The sequence below is a fragment of the Cornus florida genome, unplaced genomic scaffold (genome assembly GCF_030987335.1).
Source record: "Cornus florida cultivar Cherokee Brave unplaced genomic scaffold, ASM3098733v1 CherokeeBrave_3.0.0_Hap2_Chr09, whole genome shotgun sequence".
In the NCBI taxonomy this organism is placed as follows: Eukaryota; Viridiplantae; Streptophyta; class Magnoliopsida; order Cornales; family Cornaceae; genus Cornus; species Cornus florida.
In genome coordinates, this window is record NW_026775579.1 from 5,916,792 (window position 1) to 5,943,832 (window position 27,041).

General features: G+C 36.4%; 1 protein-coding gene across 3 annotated transcripts; it reads left to right on the plus strand.

The window, feature by feature from the left end:
- Window positions 1-1,814: 1,814 nt before the first annotated feature.
- Window positions 1,815-7,989, plus strand: LOC132273506 (uncharacterized). Of its 3 annotated transcripts, XR_009470130.1 has the most exons (3): window positions 2,053-3,256; window positions 5,658-5,732; window positions 7,186-7,989. XR_009470130.1 is itself a non-coding variant. In XM_059774462.1 (2 exons), the coding sequence occupies exon 2, from the start codon at window positions 4,230-4,232 to the stop codon at window positions 4,818-4,820; it is 591 nt and encodes a 196-aa protein (XP_059630445.1). In that variant the 5' UTR covers window positions 2,392-3,256; window positions 3,747-4,229; the 3' UTR covers window positions 4,821-5,266. The 3 variants fall into 3 exon arrangements, 1 of the variants encoding a protein (XP_059630445.1); XR_009470131.1 differs by lacking the exon at window positions 5,658-5,732 and having other exon boundaries at window positions 1,815-3,256; XM_059774462.1 differs by lacking the exons at window positions 5,658-5,732; window positions 7,186-7,989 and adding an exon at window positions 3,747-5,266 and having other exon boundaries at window positions 2,392-3,256.
- The last annotated feature ends 19,052 nt before the right edge of the window (window positions 7,990-27,041 follow it).

Consider the following 27,041-nt stretch of genomic DNA (forward strand, 5'->3'; position numbering starts at 1 on the left):
CATTTGTCTTTGATGAAGCATGCCAAAATGTTTTTCATCAACTTCACACTCTTCTATCAACCGCTCCCATCATACAACCTCCAAATTGGTCCTTACCATTTAAAATTATGTGTGACGCTTCCGACTTCGCAATGGGTGTTGTTTTGGGGCAAAGGGTAGGTAAACTACTATGTGCTATATACTATGCGAGTAAGACTTTCTCAGGTGCCCAATTGAACTATTTTACCACTGAGAAAGAATTACTTGCTGTAGTATATGCCCTTGATAAATTTCGGTCATATCTTTTAGGATCCAAGGTAATTGTGTTTTCCGATCATGCTGCTCTTAGGAATCTTTTAATGAAAAAAGAAACCAAACCTCACTTGATAAGATGGATCCTACTTCTTCAAGAATTTGACGTTGAAAATCAAGGACAAAAAGGGCTCTGACAATGTCGTTACCGATCATCTGTCTAGATTAATGGTTGAATCTTCTCCAAATCTTGAAATTCATGAATCATTTCCGGATGAACAACTCTTTCAAATCTCAAATGGGACGTTGCATTGGTTCGCCGACATTGTTAACTATCTTGCAACCGGCAAACTTCCCATTACTTAGTCAAAACAAGAAAATGACCGATTCTTTGCTAACATCCGGAAATACTATTGGGAAGATCCCATTCTGTTTCGTTATTGCCCGGATCAAATCATAAGGAGATGTGTGCCGGAAAGTGAAGTTCCGAGCGTCCTTGTGTTTTGTCACATAATTGCTTGTGGTGGGCATTTTAGTGGAAAAAAGACCGCTTTGAAGGTTCTTCAAAGTGGGCTCTTCTGCCCACTATCCACCAAGATGTCTATAACTTTTGCAAGGTGTGTGTTCGGTGCCAAAAGTTGGGATCAATGTGAAAGAGAGACATGATGCCCTTAACTTCAGTTTTCGTAGTTGAAATCTTCGATGTATGGGGTATAGATTTTATGGGACCATTCCCAATGTCTTATGACTTTCAATACATTCTCGTAGCCATTGATTATGTGTCAAAGTGGGTTGAGGCTTGTGCTACCAAAACGAATGACCACTCCGTGGTAATTGCATTTTTGCTCGTTTTGGTATGCCAAAGGCCATGATAAGTGATGGAGGAAAACATTTCTGTAATCAATTCTTGAAGAAACTCTTTTTGAAATACTCTGTCACACATAAAGTGGCCACTCCCTACCATCCCAAACAAGTGGGCAAGTCAAGGTATCAAATAGGGAAATCAAGCATATTCTTGAGAAAACTGTTAATCCGACCCGAAAAGATTGGTCAAGAAAATTGAATGATGCTTTGTGGGCTTATCGGACTGCTTACAAGACTCCAATAGGCATGTCTCCATATAGACTTGTTTATGGGAAGCCTTATCATCTTCTGGTTGAGCTAGAACACAAAGCACTTTGGGCGATAAAAAAACTCAATTTTGATCTTGATAAGGCTGGAAAGGACCGTTTACTCCAAATCAATGAGCTCGAGGAATTGCGAAATGATGCCTATGATAGTTCAAAAATCTACAAGGAAAGGACAAAAGCATTTCATGATAAATATATTGTGAAAAAGTCCTTTAAGGCTGGTTAAAAGGCTTGGTTATTCAACTCTAGACTCAAATTTTTCCTTGGAAAGCTTTGAACCAAATGGGAAGGCCCTTATCTAATCATCTCCGTCTCACCTCTTGGGGTGGTTGAACTTCAAAATCTAAAGGATGAAGGGGCCTTCAAAGTTAATGGTCAAAAGCTTAAACCATATATTGATGGACAAGCTCTTCAAAGAAATGTGGAATCTGCTCTCTTGATGAATTCCATTTACTTTGAAAATTGAGAGAATTTCATGCCTTTCTAACGACGTTAAACACTAGTTGTTCTGAGTTCCTTCTTCGTTGCATGTTAATTTACATTTTATTACTTTATTTTATTTTATTTTATTTATTTATATTTATTATTTATGTTTTTCTTTCTTTTTCCTTTTGTACATTACGCTTTTCATAATTTCAAAAAAAATAAAATAAAATAAAAAACTAAAAATATATAAGAATAAAAAAAAAAAAATTCTTGTGATGAGTAGTGTAGGTTAGTATTTGATTTGATTTTAATTTTTAGTATTATTGTTTTTGTTTTTATTTTTATATATATTTCATTTTAGTATATATATTTTTCTTTTTAGTATTGCTTAAATTTTTTTTTAAAAAATAGTACTAGTTAGTAAAGTTGATAAGTGATTTTATTTCAATTTTATTTATTATTATTATTATTATTTTTATTTTTATTTTTATCTATTTTTTATTTTAATGTATATATTTTTTTTAGTTTTGTTTTTTTTTTTTTCTAAATAATAAAATAAAAAAAGCAAAGGATCGATCCCCACAATGGGAGATCAATCCCATGTTTCTGGCAGAGAGAAAAAAAAAAAGCCCAAGTGGAATGATCCCATTTTACCTGTGTTTCTACTTTCTCATTCACAGTGAAGGAAAAAAAATTTGCCTAAAAATATCAATCCCAAGGTGATCGAGCGACCCAGCCTTCGCATATCTCACTGCCCAACCCTCATCACCCTAGCTACCTCACTCTTCCCTCATCAACCCTCACCTCTCATATCTCAACACCGAGCACCACACTACCATCACCAGCTCCGGCCGAATCAAACCCACCCCAACCTCAGGCCGCCGTCTCTGAAATTTCAAGCGCAACTTACAATCACCGGGTTCTTTATTTCCGGCTAGCTCTTGGCCAAAAGGCCGAGCTATTCTTTCTCAGTCTCGGGTCTCTCTCATTTGTGTCTTTCAACGGCGTCGCGGCTGGGTCGCTGTTCTCCGGCGATTTCGGCTTGGTTTCTCCGGCGATTTTGGTTGGGTTTTTCTCCGGCCACGATTTGAGACTCGGCCTTCGCTTCGCTTAAATTGTAAAACGCTGAAATTTCCGATGATTTTGACTGATTCTTCGCTTCGCTTTGGGTTCTTCGACATTAAACGCTGAAATTTTCGACGATTTGGGTCCTTCGCTTCGCTTCTCCAGTGATTTCGGCTGGGTCGTTCTCCAGCGATTCCGGCTGGCTTCTTTCCGACGAGTTTCTGAATCGCCGTTTCCTTCCGGCGAGTTTGTGATTCGTCATGTTCTCCAGCGATTTCGGCTGGGTCTCGCCGGCGATTTCGGCTGGTTTTTCTCCAACGATTCCGGCTGGGTTCTTTTCTGGCGAGCTCGTGATTCACCGTCTCCGGCGCTTTTGACTGGGCTTTTCTCCGGCAAATTTATGGGTAAGTGCTGATTTTATGGTGGCTGTTGGCAAGTCTGCATTGTAGGTTGAGGTGTTAATTGGGTCCTCTTTTGCTTGTGAATTGAGCTGTTGATTGGGTTCCCTTTGCAAAATTGCATTAATGATTTTTTAAATAAAAAAAAAAAAACAATTGAATTGTTGTTAAAAAAAATAAAAATAAAAAATTGCATTCATGGTTTTGAAAAAACAAAAATAGTTGAATTGTTGTTACAAAAAAAAAAAAAAATTTAAATAAATAAATAAAAATTTGCATTGATAATTTAAAAAAAAATAAAATTGAATTGCTGATTTTAAAAAAAATTCATCACAGTGGCCGAATTGGGTGTTGGGTTGTGGTCATTGTTGGACTTGGATTGTGCATGGGTAAGTGCTTGATTTGGTTAATTGTTTAGAGTTGAATCAGTGATTGGGGAAGTTTGGTTGTTGAATTTTGCGGATTAATTGATTCGGATTTTGGTTTGTCATTGCAGTATAGTTGTTGCACTTGGTTGAATCTGTCGTTCATTACAAAATGGGTGTTGCCAGTTTAAAATTTTTTTACTACAAAGCTTGAACTAATTCCCATTTATTTCACTCTTTAAAAAAAATGACTCGTGTTTCTTCTTCCGAACGTTTCAAACCCTCCAAAGAGACTTCCAAAGCCACGTGGCATACCAAACGTCTGGATTTTGAGACTACCTTCGACATTGAAGCTACGTTTCGCCACAAGGACATGACTGAATGGGCGGTGTTAGAATTTGAAAGAAGGCGTTTGTCCTGCCTTTTTAGACCAGCTGCAGAGGTTACATATCCCTGTATTGGGCGCCTGTTTTATCAGAATATGGAATGGTTTAGCGATGCGCTGGAAATATTAGCTACAACCATTGATGGTGTCCGAATTCACTTTGGTGTCTTAGACATAGCCCAAGCATTGGGGTGACCACATTTGTGCCCCACTGACTTACTAGTAGAGAATGGGGAGCTACGTTTTGGCAAGTTCCCAAAAAAAACCTACCGTGCATTCTATTGTTAAGGATATGTGTGCTGGGAAGTATGGTGACAAGAAGAAGAAGAATTGTGCCAGCAAGTCCTCACTACCTAAGGCTATGTGGTTTTTCGATCAAATTTTGAAACGGAATGTTCATCCAATAGGTCATAAGGTACAACGAGGGCAAGAGTTCTTAATAGCATTGTATGCTACCCACACTGGAGCATGGTTTTCTGTTCCAGCTCTCATTTTTAACCAGATGCATAAATATTGGAAGCATTTAGTGGCGAGTGGGGATCCGAATGTGAAAAAATGGAAACTCCCGTTTCCGTATCTTATTACCCAACTGCTTGTCCTTTGGCGCTTCGTGGTTGATAATGATGAAATCTCTGAGGCTCCACGGGTGACTTTTGGGCTAGCACAGTGGAACTTAAGCCTTTCTCATATGCCTAGTGCCAAGAAGGAAAGTGATGGCATGGCAGCAGATGATAGAGAAGATGTGAATGCCATGGCTGAGGACGTTGTTGGGAGGTCCGAGGAGCAGATTGCTGATGGTCCTAGTTATGAGCTAGCATAGGTTATGTCATCACATGCGGAGGAGTATGCGGGGGTGACTCGGACAGAGTTCAATGCCATTGTAAGGCAGTTGAGGACCGAGTTGGCTGACTCTCAGGAGCAGCGTCGAGTTGAGCATGATGAGCTTATACAACAGCATACCACTACCCAGCGCATGCTACGGGATCTTCTTGAGATTGTTTCATCGAGTATCCCACGCTCTTCCACATTGCCGCCTGAGGCATGATTTCTTTTGTTTATTTTAGGCTGTTCCGATTTTTCTATTTTGGGTGGATGGGATTTTATATAGCTATAGCCAAATTTTTATGATTTAGAGCTGGTTATTTTGTGAATCTGTAATTCTGAGTTTCGTGATATATTTTGGTTATATTCATCCATATATGTCTTGTACTGATGCTTTTGCTATAAATTTATACATGGATGATTATTTTTAGCTTCTGTTGCTCATATTCATGTGTTTTATGAATGCTTTCTACACTTATGGGTGTTTACATTTTTTTTTTTTTATTTTCTTTATTTATTTTCAATCAATAAAAATAAAAAAATTTCCAGTAACATTCCGTCTTACTAGAGATGTTAAATTTAGTCCATTTTTTATTTTGTAGGTTGTATATACATATTCATTTTTTTTAACAAAAAAAAAAAAAATGCATACCACAAAAATTCAAAAATCTGTGTCACTGATAGGACCTTATACTTGGTTATGAATGTTTTCATATTTTATTAAGGGTTTCATCTCATATCTTTTTGCATCGTGTTATTTATTGTTTTAAACTATTTACATTGCTTATCCCATGTGATATTTGATGTGAGTTCGCTTGTATGGTTGTACAACTAGGTTTTTGCATCCAAGTTTGGGGGAGACATCTTTCCTACTAGATCATTGTCGGACTTCATAGTCTTTGCTATCACGGTATACTTTTTCTATTATTTTTCATTATTCTCGTTGCACATTGAGGACAATGTACAGTTTAGGTTTGGGGGTAAAGTCATCATGATTCATTCTATTTTAAGTTGAGCTTTAAATGTATGATGAGATTGAGATGTGTTTGGCAATGATTTCAAACTTTGAAGCATAGTCTATTTGGAAAACAAGTTGTTAGAGTCTAATACTTCCTGTATGCTCTAGGATGTCATTTAAGGGTAAATTTCAAATTTTGACATCATGTTTGCTTTTGTGGTATACATCATTTAGTTGGTTGAAAATGTTTTGAGAGTTGATTCTAGAATTCTACACTTACACTTATGCACACTAGCATTCAATTTGTGGGGTACATGCTTAGTTAATTAATGTTTTGGTTATATCCCAATTGAGTTAGTTCACTTTGAAAACTTTCATTCTTGACAAATGACCTTGCATGCTAAATAACAAACCCTTTACGAAGTAATCGGGATTCGTACCTCATTAAGTACTGAACTCTCGCATGAAAAGTGAGGGCCCTCACAAAAAGAAAAAAGGAAAAGATAAAAGAGAGAAAGAAAAGAAAAAAAAAAAAGAAAAAACAAAAAGAGAAAGAAGCAAAAGAAAAAAAAAAAAAAGTAAGTGCTTCTCACCAATGTGGGAAAGCTAGAAATGATAGGATGAAAGTTATTTTGATTTGTAACCTAGTTGATTTGAGTTTGTAAGTCCTTAGGGGTGTCTTTATACCTAATGCCCTAAAGTCTTCTGGTTTAGGAGTCATTGACCTAACACTTGTTAATGGATCTTCTAGAAAGCTTAAGAGATCATTACATTACACTATACTCTTGATGATTGATACTATATTTGTGTGCTAGTTTGAGGGTAAGGCTATGGTCATTTCATTGATTTGTTAAGATAACAACATATTTTGATGTCGGTTCACTTAAAAAGGATGATAGAATTGATTCAATTTGCATGATTGACTTGCTTGATGTGTGAAGGACCATTCTTGCTTATATGATGTTGAAACGTTGAGAATAGCTTAGAAATGACAGAAATTTGCATACTTGAAGTAGTCTACTTTCAACACTTGTTTGATATGTGTCGTTACTTCTCAAGTAAGAAAGAACTGTTGATATTTGTGAGTACCATTTCTGGAAATCCTCATGAGACTTCACTCGTCCACTAGAGGTAACCTAGGGGTCTAAAGGGCTTGTTGCATATGCTAAATGCAATCGTGATCCCTACGAAAGTGGTTTTATTTTCTTTATTAGTTCATAGTTGTATATATGTTTGTTTCATTTTCATATTGTAGTTCATTGCTAGGGACTAGCAATATATAAGTTTAGGGGCGTGATAAGTGCTTAAATGTTGCACATTTCAGCACCTAAAGTAGGGTCTTTTAGTCCTTACATTTATCTTATTTTCATGTTTTAGTTCTAATTTATGTTTTTGTCAATTTCAGGTCAATAAGGTTCAAACGGACTAATTTTGGTTCACTAAAGCCTTTTTGGAGTCAAGCAAAGACATTCAGAAAAAGTTTAGAAAATGGCAAAAAGAGGTCGCAGCCCATTGCTCATATAGTGTGCTTATTCTTTAAAAGCGGTTAATTCTGCCTTTCTCGGGCCTTTGATGATATTCCCAAAGATGAAGAAGCAAACCAATTATCCCAGGGCCAAAATGGAGCTAAATAAAGTGTAAAAGGAAATTCCAACTTTGGGGGATTAATCCCCCAGAGTGGGATCGATCCCCCATTATTCACAGAACTAAAAATGCCCCTGGGGGATCGATTCCCAAGGCTGGGGGATCCATCCCCCAGCACTATCCCCCAGCACTTGGCAGTATTGCGGGATTGATGTTTACTTGGCTACGAGATTTTATTGTTTTGGGCTTATTTTGTAACTTATTAGTCTCCAATAAGGCTTATTTAAGGAGACAACACCCATTAGTTTTGGGGGGTGAATATTATTATTTTGATTATTAAGATTTATTTTTTTATATCGGGAGATATCGATATTCTCTCTCTGAAAAACGCAAAAAAGGAGATACCAAGAACAGGCTAGGGTTTGGAAGAAAAAGCTCAGAGATGATGAATCCAAGGATGGAGATTGTTCTGCCTTCAACTCCATCAACCATGAGTGGTTGATTCTTATACTTAGGGTTGGATAAACCCTAAGCATATAACCTATTATCTCTCTTTTCATACTTTTTGGGGATTTATTTATGTAATTGATGTATAGGCTTGAATAATATGATTTAATTCTTTCAATTGTTTATTCGTATTAATCTCATGTTGTCTTATGTATTATTAATGAATAAACAAGCTTTACACTTTAATTCCTTGTAATTCGATTCTTGTGATGTCTATGCATGTGGCTAATTAGTTGTATTTGTATTCTAATTTGATGGATATTTTTTCTACTTGATGGATTGTATTACACAGTTAATTTAATTAGGTTAAATTCTTGTTTAATTTAGTTAATTTCAAGCTTAAATAATTTAATTGCACTTGCATTCCTAGGTAAGTAGACAATCCATGCATGTGTTTGAAATCCATGCTTATTGTCACAAATACATTATCCTCTAGATTAATGTAGGCTAGAATTGTAACTTGAATTGATGGACCATTCTTTGGATTGGTGAATTACACTACACTTAGTTTATCTGTCATTAGGTAGGCAATTCAAGCTTGAAATTGATGCTTCATACTTTTCTTTGCAAATATTAGCTACATTAGAATTACTTTTAATTGTTTTCCCAATTAGTTGAAAGTGCATGAGTTAGGGAATATGATTAGTGGTGAATCTTACACCCTAAATCTCTTTCCTAATTTTTAAAATCTATTATTTTATTGCAATCATTTAGATTAAAATTAGTTCTAATCACAAAACAAAAACTCTTTTTAGCAATCACATAGGTACTAAAGTAGAATTCAATTCCAAAAATCAATATTGTTTAGATCTCTTAGGACAATCCCTGCTCGCTTCATACTCCATAGTATAAGTGTTTAGAGGTTTTATAAATTTTAAAATATGGTGTTCACATGACATTATTTCAAAACCTTAAGTGTTGTGCATTATTTTGTACACACGCTCAGTCACATCATTAATCTCATCTAAGACATTTAAGGAGTTAATCAGAATTAAATCAACTAACATCTTTTGCACCGCATAACTCATATTTGGTATCCAGAGTGAGTTACTCGACATATTGAGTAGATCACACTTGTTGATTTGTTATGATTTTTGCATCATGTCTGATAATTCATCTTCTATTGATATATTACCTTTACCTCCTGTTTTTTTATTATGTTACAAGCATGCATATTGAGTAGTCAAAGTTTAAAAGGGATTTTGAAAATTTGTTGGAAAAATTGAAACTTGCAGAACTTGATTGAGATATTTATAAGTTTGAAATTTCTATCTCTAATAAAAAATTGGAAGAACTTGACTATAAAAATTTGAGTCTTCTTCATAAAGTTGATTTTCTAGAAAAGGAACTTGAAAAGGTAAATATGTTTAATAAATCACTTTAACTTAAAATTGATAATTTAAGTAGTGAGTTTGTTAAATCAAAAAAAAAAAAAAAATTTAGAAATTTGACACTGACACTTGCAAAATTGATAAGTTGAAAGTAGTGGTTGAGAATATTAGTAGTAAAGAATTAGCTTCAACTTTAATGGATTTATATTTTCAAAAATCTAAAGAAGTTTTTGTGAATGTTGAAACCAAACCTTCTGTTATTACTATTTCTCCTAGATTTATTTCAAAATGTCATTTTTGTGAAAAAATGTCATATCAAGTATAAGTGTTAGAAAAGAAAAATTGAACTTGGGATAAAATTGAAAAATCTAGAGAGTTCAAATAAGAAGAAGAGAATAATTAGGTCTTCTGAGCCTTGTGACACTTTGCCGAGGACAATAGGAAAATCATTGCATATTGAATCTAAAATTGTTTGGATAAAGAAATAGAATTTTAAATATCTTACTATGCATACTGCATTTAAAGCACTAGGTCCATGTGGTTGTTACTTTGATAGTGGTTGCTCTAGGCATATAACAGTGGATATAACACTGCTTATCACTTTTAAGGAATGCTCAATTGGAACTGTTACTTACTTTTGGTGATGGTAATGCTTCTAGTGTAAGTGGTAAAGCTAAGATCAAATTTTAAGGAATTGGGGAGTTAAAAATTGTTCTATATGTTAAAGGTTTAGTTGCTAATTTGTTGATTATTTGTCAAATATGTGATGAAGAGTTTCAAGTCAATTTTACTCAACAAATGTGTTTTGTAACTAATGAAAAAGGTAAATGTGTTTTGAAAAGAACTAGAACTTCTGATAATTGCTATGCTGTGTATTCAGATCCTTCACTTATATGTTTCTCTGCAATGCAATCTCAAGCTTAGTGGAAGAAAGGAGCAAAGTGGAAGCAAAGTGGTGGAAAAACAGCAATCTTCGATCGATCAAACCAAGCTCAGATCGATCTCACAGTGATCTTTCCAACCATGCCAAGATGGATCGAGCCTCTCGTCCTTATCCTCAGGAAATTTCCATCTTCGATCGATCCAACATTATTTCGATCGATCGGACTTCTTTAATCTTATCCTCACCTACCACTTTTGTCTTTTTCCCAAAATATTCCGAAAACATCTCAGATTTGTCACTATTCCAAAAAGGCGCTGCCATAGTTTGATCGATCTGACCACCCTTGTGATCGATCGAACCTCCTCAAGTGCGAGAAAAACAGAGTTCCAGCCAATTAAAAGGTGTGCTCGTGATGCAATTATTTGGAGGTCCTAGTGCACGAGGTCTGACCATTGGGTGTGACACTTGAGTTACCTATATAAGGATTTTGGGCCATTTTATACATATACAATCTTAGAAAAAGGAACCATACACACAATGAGTTGGAGGAGTCTAGAGATTAGAGAGACACACACCATTTGGGAGTTCTTCCACTCATTTAGGGTTTCCATCAAGGAGAAGAAGATCATTCCTACCATGGACATGGCCCTTGAGGGTTAGATGACTACATCAATGAGTGGCTAAACCATTCTCTTGGGGCCAGAGATAGCCCTAAGCATGCCTCCTAGACTTTGATGTTTTGTATTTTGAGGGGATTTGTGTTGTAATTCTTATCTTGACATTTGATTTATATATGAATCTTGTTTCTACAGTGATTTGTGTGGTTTAATACTTTCAATTGATCATTTCATTCTATTCATATGTCTATGTATGCTAGAATAGATGATGTGTTTATCTCTAGATTTTGTGATATTGATGCATGTCTATGTATGTTGATGCTATGAATCTAGTGATGGTCAACGCATGGTGCTTTAATGAAATACCCTTATGGTTTGTTTAATGGTTTATACTTATTTTTTGATGGATTGTGCCTCTTTCTTAGTTTAATTAGTTTAATTTTCATGTCCCTAGCTTAGTTATAGTATAGTTGCCTTACTTTTTTAGATGGGAGGACAACCCATGCTTGTTGTTTGATGTTCCATACTTGTGAATGCAAGTAGTATATTTCTCTAATTTGATGATGTGTATTGATTGTGGACTTAAAGGAAGGAATAATGGCTTAACTTGATATGTTGTACTATTCACTAGTTTGACTAGACAATGTATACTTATTTAGTTATCCATGCTTGTTGATTCAATTAATGACACACACTAGTATTGCAACATATAATCCCCCTCATTCATTACACATTGAGTGTCTAGGAAGTTGAAGTTTAGTGGTGACCTCTAAGTCCCAAGACCCCTCTCTTATATTTTCTACATTTTACTCTACTTCAATTACTTTACCTTGCATCCATTTAGTTGACATTGTAGTTAATTAACCAATCAAAACATCTTTAATCATTCGACCTACTAATCCAACATTGATTTCCAAGCTAAATACACTCCATTTCCCTTGGGACGATCCCTACTCACCCTAGCTATATTTATAGTTAGAAGTGGTAGTGGCATTCTATAAATTCAAACTTGGCCATACTATACCTCTTTTTGTAACTAGTGCTAGGCGCGCACCAAGTTTTGGAGCCGTTGCCGGGGAATTGGCACCGTCGTATTTTGGAAATTAATTAGGAATTAGTACTCTTTTGATCTTATCTTTATTTTTATTTTATTTTGGTTACTTATTGTGTTTGTTCTTGATTGGCTAGGTGAATTGAGCTAAGGGAAGTGAAGCAAAGGGAAATTCAAATGCAAAGAACCAAGCTAAGCTAAGCAAAAGGGCAAAAATATAAAAATTGCAAAGCAAAGCAAAAATTGAAATTAATTTAAAGTTGCTTAAGGACCCTTTGTGAGCTTTTCTAACTCTCTCCTTAGTTAAACCGTCGGCCCGTGTGGAGGCAAGTCCTTATTTTCTTAGATAGATCGTGAGCCCGCGTGGAGGCAATTTTTTTTTTTTCTTACATATTGTTCAAAGAATGGGAGTATGGGATCATTAATCTTTGTAGAGGTTTGTTGATTGATTTGTTGCAAAGGAGAAGTGCTTGATTTTATTATTTTTGTTGGTGTGTTCCTTGAAGTGTTGTGCGGTCTTTTCCCTACCCTTCATCTTAGGCATTCTAATGGAAAATCTAGAGGGTAATCTTGGTTACTTAGACCCGCATTTCATGGAGCATCCTCCTCACAACTAATTTCCTCTAGGAGTTCAAGCTCCAATTTCTCCAATGATCCTTCATGATCATTACAATCTCTATAAATACCATGCACCAACTTGTATCATGCTTCCTAACTTTGGGGCTGATTAATATGAAATTAAGCCCGAGACTATTCAAATGTGTCCACTTTTCTATGGCTTAAATGATGAGGAACCATATAAACATCTTGATGAATTTCTTAAGATATGCTCCACCATGAAATACATGAATGTCCCGAAGGAAGTCCTTAGGTTACTCATTTTCCCCTTCACTCTTAAAAATAAGGTGAAACATTGGTTCAACAACTTAAGGGTGAATTCAATAACTTCTTGGATACAAATGCAAAATGAATTTTTGAAAAAATTTTACCCCGTAAGTTTGACCAATTCAATGAGAACTGCCATTAAAGAATTTTCTCACGGGAAAGGAGTTGCATGAGGCTTGGGAAAGATTGAATGACTTGCTAAGGAAATGTCCACACCATGGCATTCCAAAATGGCAAGTGGTTCAATATTTCTATGAAAGCTTATCCAACACTCATAGGGACATAGTTGATACATCATGTGGACATTCATATTTTGGAAAGCATGAAGATGATGTTTGGCACCTTTTTGAAAAACTGAGTGAAAATTCATTGCATGAACATCACACTTCTTGAAATTGAGAGTCCAACGGAGATTGTAGTCGAGGTCAAAAATCTTTCACAAAAACTTGATCAATTCTTATTGAGTCAAAAATCGGTTATCAAATCATCTCCTTTCCATCAATTCTATCAGTATTGTGAGCCTTGCACGACATGTTTATGTTCCGATGTGGAATAAAAATTCAAGTCCTTTTCGGGCTAAACATTTTCCAAGTATATATGTCCCACCTCATAAAAGGAATGAAGGTTCCCAAGGATTTGTGTCATCTTCTTCTCATCATCAAAGAATGAATCACTATTCACATCCTTAAGTGTATGATTCTCAAATTTGCTCTCATCATCCTCATGCACTTTCTAGTAATTCTATATTTGAAGATAAGGTTTTGGTGGCTTTGGGTAGTTTAGAAATGAACATTAATTTGTTGCATTCTCATTCTCAATCGATATCAAAGCTTGAATCCCAAATTGGGATGATAGCTAATGCATTGAATGCGAGAGAAATTGGTAAATTGCCTAGCCAACCCGGAAGGAACCCAATATCCCAATACTTTATGGAAGCAAACCTTACATTGGGGTGTCCATCCCAAGAGCAAGTGCAAGCTATTACCACTTTGAGAAGTGGTAAGCAAATTGACAATAGGGTCGAAAAACTAAGAGAAGATAGTGAACCGGTGCAACCCAAAGTTAGCGCCCATCCAGTTTCCAATCCCATTCTTACTTCCTTGGATGAAAATGCTTCCATTAAGAATTTTTAATCTTCTTCATCTTCTTCTCCTCAAGTTGAAAAATCTTATAAGCCAAAAGCTCCATTTCCTTATGTCTTGAGAGAGACTTCACCTTTTGGGAGACAAGAAGGAAAAATTCAAGACATGATGGAGATGTTTAAATAAGTCAACATAAATCTTCCTCTCTTTGACGCAATTCGGTAATTTCCACCTTATACAAAAAATTTGAAAGATCTTTGCATACAAAAGAGAAAGAACAGGGGACAAAGCCCTAAAAAAGTGTTCCTCATGAAACAAGTGAGTTCCATCATTCAACATAACACTCCACTTAAGTTCAAAGATCCCGGTGCTTTGACCATCTCATGTGTGATTGGAAACCATGAAGTTCGTAGAGCTCTTCTTGACTTACGAGCGAGTGTTAATTTGATTCCCTACTCTGTATATGTCCAACTAGGGTTGAATGAATTGAAGTCAACCTAGGTGGTACTTCAATTAGCCGATAGATCCATCAAAACACCTAGAGGCATGGTTGAGGACATAGTTACCAAAGTTAACAAGTTTTACTTTCCGGTTGATTTTGTGGTCCTTGATACCAAACCAGTTGCTAATCCTACCAACCACATCTCAATCATCTTAGGAAGACCATTTCTTACCACTGCAAATGCAACCATTAATTGTAGATCCGGAGTTATAGACCTTTCTTTTGGTAACATGATGGTTAAGCTTAATGTTTTCAATGCAAGTCGACATCCCATAGATGAAGATGAATGTTGTCTCATAGATGTCTTAGATGAGGTTGTTGAGGAGTCTATTCCTTCCATGATTATGAAAAAGTCAACCGAAAACAATCTTTCATCTCTTCTCTCCGAGGATCCTCTTGCATCTTGTCTCCTTAAAATGTATGAGAATTGTGGGTTTGACAATGAGGGGTCAATGAGTGAGGTAAATGATTTAATGAAATCCGTTGCAAGCTTAGATTTTCCACCTTGGAAAGCTCCAAAAGAACCTCTTCCTCCACTCTCTAGCACTCCACCGGTCCCATCTTTAGTCTCTCCACCCACTTTTGATCTTAAAACTCTTCCTTCTATTCTTAAGTATGCCTTTTTGGGCAAAAAAGAGACTCTTCCGGTCATCATATCTTCAAGCCTTGAAGAAGACCAAGAGAATGATCTTTTAAATGTGCTTAAAAAAAAATAAAGAAGCTATTGGATGGAGTGTGACAAATCTAAAGTGAATTGACCCTTCTATTTGCATGCATCGCATTCTTATGGAAGAGGATGCAAAACCTTTTAGGGATGCCCAAAAGAGATTGAATCCAAACATGAAAGAGGTGGTTAAGAAAGAAGTTGTTAAGCTTTTAGATGCCGGCATAATTTATCCAATCTCTGATAGCAAATGGGTGAGTCCAACTCAAGTAGTTCCCAAGAAATTTGGGATTACGGTGATTGAAAATTCGAAAGGTGAAGCAATTTCTAAGCGTACCGCCAATTCATCGCGTATATGCATTAATTACCGCAAATTAAATGTCGCCACTAGAAAAGATCACTTCCCTTTGCCATTTAGTGATCAAATTCTAGAGAGATTGGTCAGGCAACAATATTATTGCTTTCTTGATGGCTATTTGGGCTACAATCAAGTAGGTCTGGACCCTTTAGACCAAGAGAAAACCACATTTACTTGTCTTTTTGGCACATTTGCTTATAGACGGATGCCTTTTGGTTTGTGCAATACTCCCGCCACATTCCAAAGGTGTATGATGTCAATTTTTTCAGACATGGTGGAAGAGTATCTAGAGGTCTTTATAGATGATTTTTCTGTCTTTAGGTCTTCATTTGATGCATGCCTTAAAAATCTATCTTTAGTGCTTAAAAGATGTCGTGAAACAAACCTTGTTCTTAGTTAGGAAAAGAGCCATTCTATGGTTCATGAAGGTACTATTTTGGGTCATGTCATCTCAAAAAGGGGTATCGAGGTGGATAAAGCAAAAGTTGAGCTCATTTCTGAATTGCCTCTACCTTTTACAGTGCGAGAAGTTCGCTCATTTCTAAGTCTTGTCGGCTTCTATTGCCATTTCATCAAAGACTTTAGCAAAATTTCTAGACCCTTATGCAATCTTCTAGCTAAGGAGACTCCTTTTGTCTTTGATCAAGCATGCCTTGAGGCTTTCCATACACTTTATGGTTTATTGTCATCTGCTCCTATTATACAACCTTCTAATTGTTCATTATCGTTTAAAATCATATGTGATGCCTCTGATTATGCCATGGGAGCAGTTTTGGGGCAAAAGGTAGGAAAACTTCCATGCGGCATATACTATGCAAGCAAGACCTTCTCGAGAGCTCAATTGAATTACTCCACTACCGAGAAGGAATTACTTGCCGTAGTGTATGCTCTTGATAAATTTCGGTCCTATCTCTTAAGGTCTAAAGTCATTGTCTATTCTGATTATGCTGCTTTGAGGTATCTTTTGACAAAGAAAGAAACAAAGCCTTGTTTGATAAGATGGATTTTGTTTCTTCAGGAATTTGATTTTGAAATCAAAGATAAGAAAGGCAACGAAAATGTGGTTGCCGATCATCTTTCAAGGTTAGTGGTAGAATCTTCCCCGAACCTACTAATTCGTGACGGATGAACAACTCTTCTTAATCTCTAATGGTCAAATGCCTTGGTTTGCCGACATCGTGAACTTTCTTGTAATTGGCAAACTTCCAACTAATTGGTTAAAGCAAGCAAAGAAGCATTTCTTTGCCAACATCCGGAATTACTATTGGGGAGATCCTGTCTTGTTTCGATATTGCCTGAATCAAATAGTGAGAAGATGTATTTCAGAGAGTGAAATTCCAAATGTCCTTGTGTTTTGCCATACCCTTGCATACAGCGGGCATTTTAGTGCAAAGAAGACCACCTTGAAGGTTCTTCAAAGTGGGCTATTTTAGCCCACCATCCATAGAGATGCCTACAATTTTTGCAAGGAGTGTGAGAGATGTCAAAAAATAGGATTGATGTCGAGAAGAGACATGATGCCCTTGGCAAATATTCTTGTTATTGAGATCTTTGACATTTGGGGCATTGATTTTATGGTCCTTTTCCTATGTCTTATGGATTTCAATACATTTTACTTGCCGTTGACTATGTTTCTAAATGGGTGGAGGCTTGTGCTTCCAAAACCAATGACCACTTCGTGGTTTTTCAATTCATTAAATCTAACATTTTCATTCGTTTTAGTATGCCAAAAGCCATGATTAGTGATGGAGAAAAGCATTTTTGCAATCAATTCTTAAGGCAATTATTTCTTAATTACTCCATTACTCATAAAGTAGCCACCCCTTACCATCCTCAAAACAAGTGGGCAAGTAGAAGTTTAAAATCGGGAAATTAAACATATTCTTGAGAAAACGGTAAACACAACCCAGAAGAATTGGTCACGCAAATTAAATGATGCTTTGTGGGCTTACTGAACGGCATATAAGACTACCATTGCCATGTCTCCTTATAGACTTGTATATGGAAAGCCTTGCCATTTTTCGGTTGAGCTAGAACACAAGGCTATATGTGCGGTTAAAAAGCTCAATCTTGACCTTGATAAAGCTGGGGAGAATCGATTACTTCAATTGAATAAGTTAGAAGAATTAAGATAAAATGCTTATGATAATGCCAAACTCTACAAAGAGCGAACTAAAGCTTTTCATAACAAACACATTATGAAGAAATCTTTTGAACCCAGTCAAAAAGCATGGCTCTTCAACTCTAGATTAAAACTCTTTCCCAGGAAGTTGCGAACCAAATGGGAAGGTTCATATGAGATCATCTCTGTTGCACCTCATGGGGCAATTGAAATTCAAAACTTAAAAGATGGAACTACATTCAAAGTGAATGGACAAAGGTTGAAACCCTACATTGAGGGGCAAGTTTTTAAAATACATATGGAAGCCGCTCTCTTGGTGGATCCTATCTATGAAGAGATGTAGTGATGCATTCAATGTTACCAAGGGGAGTTCAATATGTTTCCCCTTTGGTACCATTCATTCTCTGTGTCTCTGTAAGTTATTTTCATTCCTTTCCCTTTTCTCAGATTTTTACGGATATTTTTTTTTTTTCCGTTGATCTTTCCTTTTTGAGTTTGTTTTCTCATCACTTAGTGTCATTTTGAGTACTCGGAAATGGTTTCTGAGACTCTTTTCTTTGGATTGACAATTTCCTTTAAGGACCAAGTCATTTATCTATTTTCACTTTTTGGACATTATTCACTTTTCGTCATTTTCCCTATTTCGTCCTTTTCCCTATTTTGTCTTTTCCCCGTTTGTAACTTTGTTGGTATGACCTCACTCTTTGTGTTCAGAGTTGGTTTTTGACTTCGTGTATATTCATTCTAAGTGGTTTCCACGAAATACATGTCTTTACTTTTGTAAGAAAGTACTTTGGTTGCTCCCGGTGTCCATAGTGGCATGGATGCATAGTTCTTTGGAATTATTTTCTTTTCCTGGGGGTATTTTTCGTAAATATCTTTTGAAGATATTTTATTTCAAGGGTTTTTAAGAAAATATTTTTGGAAGATATTTTCATTCTGGCCATTAGTGCAGTTTTCACTTTTTGGAGGGGCCATTGTGCAATTAATGAAGGTTATTGCTAAATGCCTTGTTTTGAGCCTAAATCCTCCTACGGGATTTATTTTCACTTTTCGTCGAGTTGCGTACTCTTAGAATTCCCTTCTGATTGTTTTCCTCCAGTTTCAGGGTTTTTGGCCCCGGTTGCCGCCGAACTTGTTCGGGGTATAACTTTCTGCTCGGGACTCAGTTTTTGATGCTGTTTCTTCCGTTGTTCATATTTTCTCATTTTGAATCTTTTTCATTCATAGAGTTTCACCGTTTGAGCATATCTGCTCAAAATCCACTTTTCCGGACTCGGCGGGACCTTTTGGGGCACTTTTTGAGATTTTCTATAAATAGGGGACTTAAAGAGATAAAATCAAATTTTCTTCTCTCTCTCCTCTCTCTTGGCCGGCAGCCATGGCTGCCAAGGGGTTGTCACCCTCCTTCTTCATTTTTCGGCCACTTCCCTCGAGTGAAACATCGTAATGCCTTAGTGTTTAATGCTTGTCTTGATGGCGCGTATCTTTCACCCTTATTAGAACCCATTTCTGACCAAATTTTGAGTTCGGGTTTGAGATCAACTTGTGATTTTTAGGGGGCGTCTTGGAGGTTATTGTTCACGGCGTTGTCCCCGACAAAACCTCGCGGTTTCGTCGGATTCAGAGCCGTTTCATTTTGATGACTTTTGAGATTTTCATCTCAAATTGAGCTAGGGGATGTTTTAGGATTTTGTATGTGTTGTATTGATGTTCTCCATGATTATACAACTTATTTGCATGCTTTGTATCAAATCTAGAAAAATTAGTGTTATTTATTTCTTTGTATAAGATTTAATTTTCAAGGATGTATATAGTCTAGAATTGAGTTGTGGCATGATGATAAATTATGTTTTAATATGTTTGTTAACATATATTAATTTGAAATTTTTTGAATAAGAATTGCACTTTTTATTTAATAATTATCTTTTGTGAAAGATTAAATTCCATGGCCGTACCTTGCATGAAATGAACTTATGATGTTCTTTTAAATTAAGTCTTGGTATATCCTTTAACATACTTTAATTTGAGAGCAATTGGATAAGTATAAAAATCTAGAGATTTTAATTAAAATGATTAATTAAAATCCATTTAATGGTTCCATTATCCTAATTAAGTTTTTAACTTGATATTTGTGATGACTAGGGCTTGTATACTAGTATATGTTAATTTGGGACCATTTGGTGTTGTTTTAGAATTTAGGGATTTGATCATCATGATTTAATTAAATTTCATTTCATTGTTCAAATGGCCTAATTAAGTTTTGAATTAGTAGATGCAATGACTATGCTATTTTGTTTAACATGTGTTAAATTAGAGGTCATTTGATTGAGATTTGAAGCCTAGGGAATTTAATTAGTTTATTTGATTAATTTTCGTTTCTATTGCATTATTGATTAAATCATGTATTTGACATTGATAATATGTTTGAAGCATGATTTTAGACTTATAATGGATGCATGAGTTTATGTTTTAATGTTGAAATATATTGTGATAGCGTGAAATGAATCGCACACTGAAGATTCGACATGTGATGTTATTATAGCGCGTAACGAATCGCACTCTGAAAATTCGACATTGTCATCCTATAGTAGTTGTCGATTTAGAGCATGTATTGTGTGGTTTCAACCTACTTGTGCATGGAATGTAGTTTCGTGCTGTACATATATATTTCGTATATAAGTTATTAACTTATTTATTTTGGAGTCTTGGGATATTGTTACTGTGATATGGCTAGAGTTTGGCTCTAGTGCGGGAGGTATGAGTTCTCCCCGTTGAGATAGTGCGCACTAGGGTGGTCTTTCCAGTGGGTTAATGCCCGAAATAACCATTTTGTTCTTGGTTTTATCCGAGACGTGATGTCCAAGTCTTCCACTATTTGTTTTCGTATTCAATTCCAAGTTGACAACCAATGCTTAATTGTGACTTGTGGTTTTGGTTATTAGCGATTTAATGTTGTTAAGTACATTCATATTTTATGATTTTTAATGAATCATTATAAATTTTGATGTTGCTAACTACATATATGCTATATTGTTCAAATGTGACTTAGGAATGATCCTATAGATTCATTTGGAACATAGACGTTAGGTGGCATGACCCTCTTTAGTCGTTTACACACTTTTAGATTTCAAGTTGATTACTTTGAGAATCTATGTCTTGACGTATGGTACTAGAAATTCCAATTATGCTAAATGGTTATATTTAGTTGTTTACACATTTTAGATTTCAAGTTGCTGACTTTGAGAATCTATATTTTATCGCTTTGTATAGCATGCTCCTATGTTGTTTGAATTGCATGAATGATGTGTTTTATGCTAGAAATGATCTTAGACAGCTTAGGATGCTCCCTGAGTCTCAACTTTGACGTAGACGCTAGATGGAATGAACCACAATGTTTAAATCATGCAAACATGTAAAACGTTAGGTCGATGCATGCTCATTTCCTACGAGGAGGTTTATGTTGCTCACCCCAAAGTTACTCAGGCATATTTCAGGTACAGGATACAAGATTGGAGATTTGCACTTGCTTTGGGTGAATTGCAGAATGGAAGTTTCTTTAAAAGCATTCTTGTTCACATGCAAGTGTTAGCATGTTTAAGTTTTGCCTATGAAATGTAACTTTTCTAACTTGGAGGTTTGATATGTCAAATGTTGTAAATGAATTGTAATAAGGTCATAGGCTATTTCAGCATGTTTAAAATGTCATTTTACACTTGCGTGTATGTTCACATCATCACACACTTGCATACAATTCAATTTGATTATGTAATGGTGGATCTAATTGAGCCTTAGGGACTTCTTTTCATTTTTGGTGCATAACAGGTTCATTTTTGCATTTTCGACCTGTTTCGGTCTGCTGGTAGCTTGTTTCGGTAGACCGATGGCCTTTGAATTTCAATTGAACAATAAAAGTCCAATTCCAGTAGCCTTTTTTAGTTTCGAGCCACAAATCGATCGACCGGTTTGTCATTTCAGTTGACCGAAATGAAGTCTCTTTTCCATCTTTTTCCTGGCTCATTTCGGCAGACCGAAGCTCCATTTCGGTTAATCGAAATGGAGCTATTTTGTAGGTTTTGTTTGGTTGATTGTTTCTTCAGGCCTTTATCATTTCGTTCCTTCCTACTAGATTTTGTTAATCTTATGTAAGTCATTTAGTGGTGTTCTTGGTTTAGTTTGTACTAGATTTTATCCCTTTTGTTGTCATTGGTGCCATAGGGTACCATTTGACCCTTTTTATGTTAGTTTTTGCTTCCGGTTATTTCCTTGAGCTCCATGACTTCATGGAAGGTCACATTGGTGTCTTGTGGATGGTTTGCATCTCTATAGACTTTGGATTTATCTTTTGCTTCCGTATTTCGGATCCGTTATCAGGTCAACTTTCGGTTCATCGCAGTACACACTGGGTTGAAAATCCAGGGTTGTTACAAGTGGTATCAGAGCTCCTAGGTTTGAATACCTTGGACGACGGGTTTAGGTGCATATCATGCTTATGTTGCCATGCTCTATGTGTTTATATGCTTCCTAATAACATGTTGTGGTTTGATAACATGTTTATGTGCTTTTGTGGTATATATAGTATGCAGTTTATTTAAGCATGATTTTAATTCCTATGTAAAGAGCATGATATGTGATGTATGCTAGAGTAGAATTGTATATACATGACTGTGTTATATATTTGGTATGACACAGGATTGGTCATTAAGGCACGAGTTGGGGTTGATGGTGATTATAGTCACAGTCTTATGGTGGTATACGTTGTTGTCGACCTACCATTGGTTTTTGGGGTAGGTAGATGGTCACCTTTTGTTTAGGCTCTCGTGAGGAGATTCATTTGGCGTTGCCATAGTGCTAGATTTGTTGGTTTTGAGCCATGATGAGGTTATGGGCCTCTTTGGATCCTTAATTGTTCGGGATGATTCCTTTGGGATTGCGTTTTTCGTGGGCAGGTACATTGTGGGCGGGTGTATGGCACTGTTGTGCTACCATACTAGTTAGCTACAAGTGCAGTTCGGATGGAATTAATGTTGGTTTTGTTTTGATAGGCGTTGTCCTTTTGATCGATGATGATGATGGTTGTTTTGGAGATCAGTCGTGGTGATTGATTTGGGTATTGTTTGTATGGCTATAGTTACCAATTTTCTTTGAGTTCTCCTCGCGTGATGACGCTTTTAGGATCAAATCGATTAATTGATGTTTGGGTAGAGAGAACATCGCACTGTTAATGTCACGGTGTCACCTTTAGATTCAAAGATGGATTGTTAGAGTCTTACCATTGTGGTAAGGGCTCACGTATGTTTTGAGACAGGTTGTTGTCGCATTGGTTTTTGGAGTCAGTTTACGGCTAGGATTGGTCTTTCTTTTTACCTAGACACTCTAGGATATGATGTCCATAGGGTTCGTTGTTGCATCATTTTTATCTTATACAGTTTCATTTACTACCATGTTAGCAGTAAGATTTATATTATTGTGATGTGTGAGTAGGTGGACATCTATCCACATTTGCCTTCTTGTTGTGTGGCTTTAGCATGCCTTCTTTATATGCTTAAAGAAGCCATATTGTTACTGTATTTTAGTGACATGATTTTGTGCTTACGTGAAGACGTGCTGCATGTACCCTTGATTTTATTTATATGAGTAGGTTTACTTTCTTGGTTGTTACATTTCCTTATTATTTGTATGACTTCCATGTTTAGTTTTTCCCTTTTATTTCCCCTCGGTCGCACGTAGTGTGTATGTGGGTTTCCGTAAGGGTTTCATTGTGAGATTCCTTGTAGAGGAGTTGTCACATTTGTTTTGTCTTGGGCTGTCCACTTCCCTAAGGTGGGAAGGATGCTCCATTTTCGTGTTTGTTATATCGACACTTGTGGGAGAATAGGATTTCTTCTTTTTTCTTGGTTCAAGTAAGGGACTTTACAAGGAGTGAGTCTCTTCTCTTTGTTACGTTGTGCACAGCTTTAGGGTTGGCTGGTCCGTAAGGACCACTATCGTTGTCTTGAGTCCTTGGTGAGGATTTGATGGATTTTGGTCGACTTACTTCCATGTAGGGGGTGAAGTCTTTGACCTTGTTGTCTTTCATTTCAGAGATGAAGTCCTGGTGTTGTCTTTCTTACGACTGGTGGTTCCTTTCCTTCGTGTCTTCCCTTGGGAAGTTTTGCCGTGGTTGTTGACTGAGTTGTGGTGCTCAGAGTGAGTTGATTGGTGTGAGATCATTTTTACGGGGACTTATGTCCATATCATTGAGGAATTGTTTGATTCGTGAGGTGAGCTCGATGCTCTTTTGAGGATGTCTTTTGGAGACTTGCTTTGGTTTTGGAGATCTAGATGTGATTGACTCTTAGGAGAAGTTTTGGAAGATCGCTGTTAGATATGGCTTGTTTGTGGAGTTTTCTCGTCCTAGCTATGGCTAGGTGTAGTTTTGAGGAATCGTAGTTCCAATGATTGGTTGTGGATTGGAATTGAAGAATTTTGATTTAACTTGGTGTTTCCAAGTACGGTTTTGAGAGACTCATTTGGTGATTTTGATTGTCGAGATTTTGATATGTGTGCCATGTGGTGGACTCGTATTTCAAGGATTTAGTTATCCATGATAGGGATGTGGATCCGATGTTTGATTACGGTGTAGTCTTGTAGTTGACTTGTTTCAGGGAGATATATAGGACTTTCGATGAAATATCTTATTGTGAGATTTGTTTCGATTTCTGGAGGCTTTGATTTGCTTGTCAGGCTTTGGATTCTTGATTGATGTTGTTAATAGGAATATTTTCAGACATTAGAGATGTTGGTTTTACTGTATTGAGGATTTTGAGCCTTAAGCATAATGGTGCCTATGACATTGTTATCAGAGTTTGGGATTGGCCAGGATGGTCTGGAACATCTTTGGACCATATTCTAACTCTCACGGATGCCTGGTTTCCACATTGCTTTTGGCCATGATCGTTTTGCGACATTGATGTCATTGGTATTAAGAGGTTTCATGGGTAGACCTAGTGGGGGGCAGGTTATGAACTAGTGCCTTATACTGTCATGTTACCATACAAAGTTGTATGTTGTGGGTAGGTGCTAGTTGCCGTCGATGCTACCTTACTGATGAGTAAGTGTGGGCGGGCACTAGGTACTGTCATTGCTACCACACATTTGAGTACGCCGTGGGCGGGTTCTGGTCACTATTCGTACTGCCACGTTGTCCTTGTTCTGTACCTTGATTTGATACGTGGGTATTTGGAGTTCCTTTGGTGGTTGTTTTTGGATTGATATGATGGTTCGTCAGGAAGGATGCTTACGGTCGTTGTCTTCCATCCCTTTGTCTGACCTTGGGTTCTATGCGTAAGTTTTGACTTGTTGTGTGGCCGTGTGGTCACTTTTCTTTTGAGAGGTTGTCCTGTCATGAGCACGTGGGTGCGAATGACATTGGCTTGTACGTTGTCTTTTAGTTTTAGGGATTGTTTTTGTAGCGCGTCGTGTGGGATTCTCGGAGATGTGCTCCGTGGTTATCCTGGTTTCGTCTTTTTATTTTGTTGGGGCTGGATTTCGGTGACGAAATTCCTTTAAGGTGGGAAGGTTGTAATGACCCGGCCATTTTCATTCCTTTCCCTTTTCTTAGATTTTTACGGATATTTTTTTTTCTGTTGATCTTTCCTTTTTGAGTTTGGTTTCTCGTCACTTAGTGTCGTTTTGAGTGCTCAGAAATGGTTTCCAAGACTCTTTTCTTTGGATTGACAACTTCCTTTGAGGACCGAGTCATTTTCATATTTTCACTTTTTCGATACTATTCACTTTTTGTCATTTTCCCTATTTCATCATTTTCCCTATTTTGTCATTTTTCCGTTTGTCACTTTGTTGGTATAACCTCACTCTTTGTGTTCGGAGTTGGATTTTAACTTCGTGTATTTTCATTCTAAGTGGTTTCCACGAAATACGTGTCTTTACTTTTGTAAGAAAGTACTCTGGTTGCTCCCGGTGTCCATAGGGGCATGGATGCATAGTTTTTTGGAGTTATTTTCTTTTCTTGGGGTGTTTTTCGTAAATATCATTTGAAGATATTTTATTTCAGGGGTTTTTAACAAAATATTTTTGAAAGATATTTTCATTCTGGGCCATTAGTGCAGTTTTCACTTTTTGGAGGGTCCATTGTGTAATTAATGAAAGTTATTGCTAAATGCCTTATTTTGAGCCTGGATCCTCGTACGGGATTCATTTTCACTTTTCGTCGAGTCACATACTCTTAGAATTCCCTTCTGGTTGTTTTTCTCCAATTTCAAGGTTTCTGGCTCTTGTTGCCTCCGAACTTGTTCGGGGCATAACTTTCTGCTCGGGACTCGATTTTTGATGCCGTTTCTTCCGTTGTTTATATTTTCTTATTTTAAATTTTTTTCACTCATAGAGTTTTGCCGTTTGAGCACGTCTGCTCAAAATCAACTTTTCCAAACCCGGCGGGACCCTTTAGGGGCACTTTTTGAGATTTTCTATAAATAGGGGACTTAAAGAGAAAAAATCAGATTTTCTTCTCTCTCTCCTCTCTCTTGGCCTGCAGCCATGGTTGCCAAGGGGCTGCCACCCTCCTTCTTCATTTTCCGGCCACTTCCCTCGAGTGAAACATCGTATTGCCTTAGTGTTTAATGCTTGTCTTGATGGCGCGCATTTTTCACCCTGATTAGAACCCATTTCTGACCAAATTTTGAGTTCAGGTTTGAGGTCAACTTGTGATTTTCATGGGGCTTCTTGGGGGTTATTATTCACGGCGTTGTCCTCGACAAAACCTCGCGATATCGTCGGATTCGGAGCCGTTTCGTTTTGATGGCTTTTGAGATTTTCATCTCAAATTAAGGTAGGAGAAGTTTTAGGATTTTGTATGTATTGTATTGAGTGTTCTCCATGATTATACAACTTATTTGCATACTTTGTATCAAATCTAAAAAAATTAGTATTATTTATTTCTTTGTATAAGATTTAATTTTCAAGGATGTATATAGTCTAGAATTGAGTTGCGGAATGATGATAAATTATGTTTTAATATGTTTGTTAATATATATTAAATTAGAATTTTTTAAATAAGAATTGTACTTTTTATTTAATAATTATCTTTTATGAAAGATTAAATTCCATGGCCATACCTTGTATGAAATGAACTTATGATGTTCTTTTAAATTAAGTCTTAGCATGTCCTCTAACATACTTTAATTTGAGAGCAATTGGATAAGTATAAAAATCTAGAGATTTTAACTAAAATCCATTTAATGGTTCCATTGGCCTAATTAAGTTTTTAACTTGATATATGTGATGACTAGGGCTTGTATACTAGTATATGTTAATTTGGGATCATTTGGTGTTGTTTTAGAATTTAGGGATTTGATTATCATGATTTAATTAAATTTCATTTCTTTGTTCAAATGGCCTAATTAAGTTTTGAATTTGTAGATGCAATGACCATTTTATGTTGTTTAACATGTGTTAAATTAGAGGTCATTTGATTGAGATTTGAAGCCTAGGGAAATTAATTAGTTTATTTGATTAATTTCCGTTTCTATTGCATTATTGATTAAATCATTTATTTGACATTGATAATATGTTTGAAGCATGATTTTAGACTTGTAATGGATGCATGAGTTTATGTTTTAATGTTAAGATATATTGTGATAGTGTGTAACGAATCGCACACTGAAGATTCGACATGTG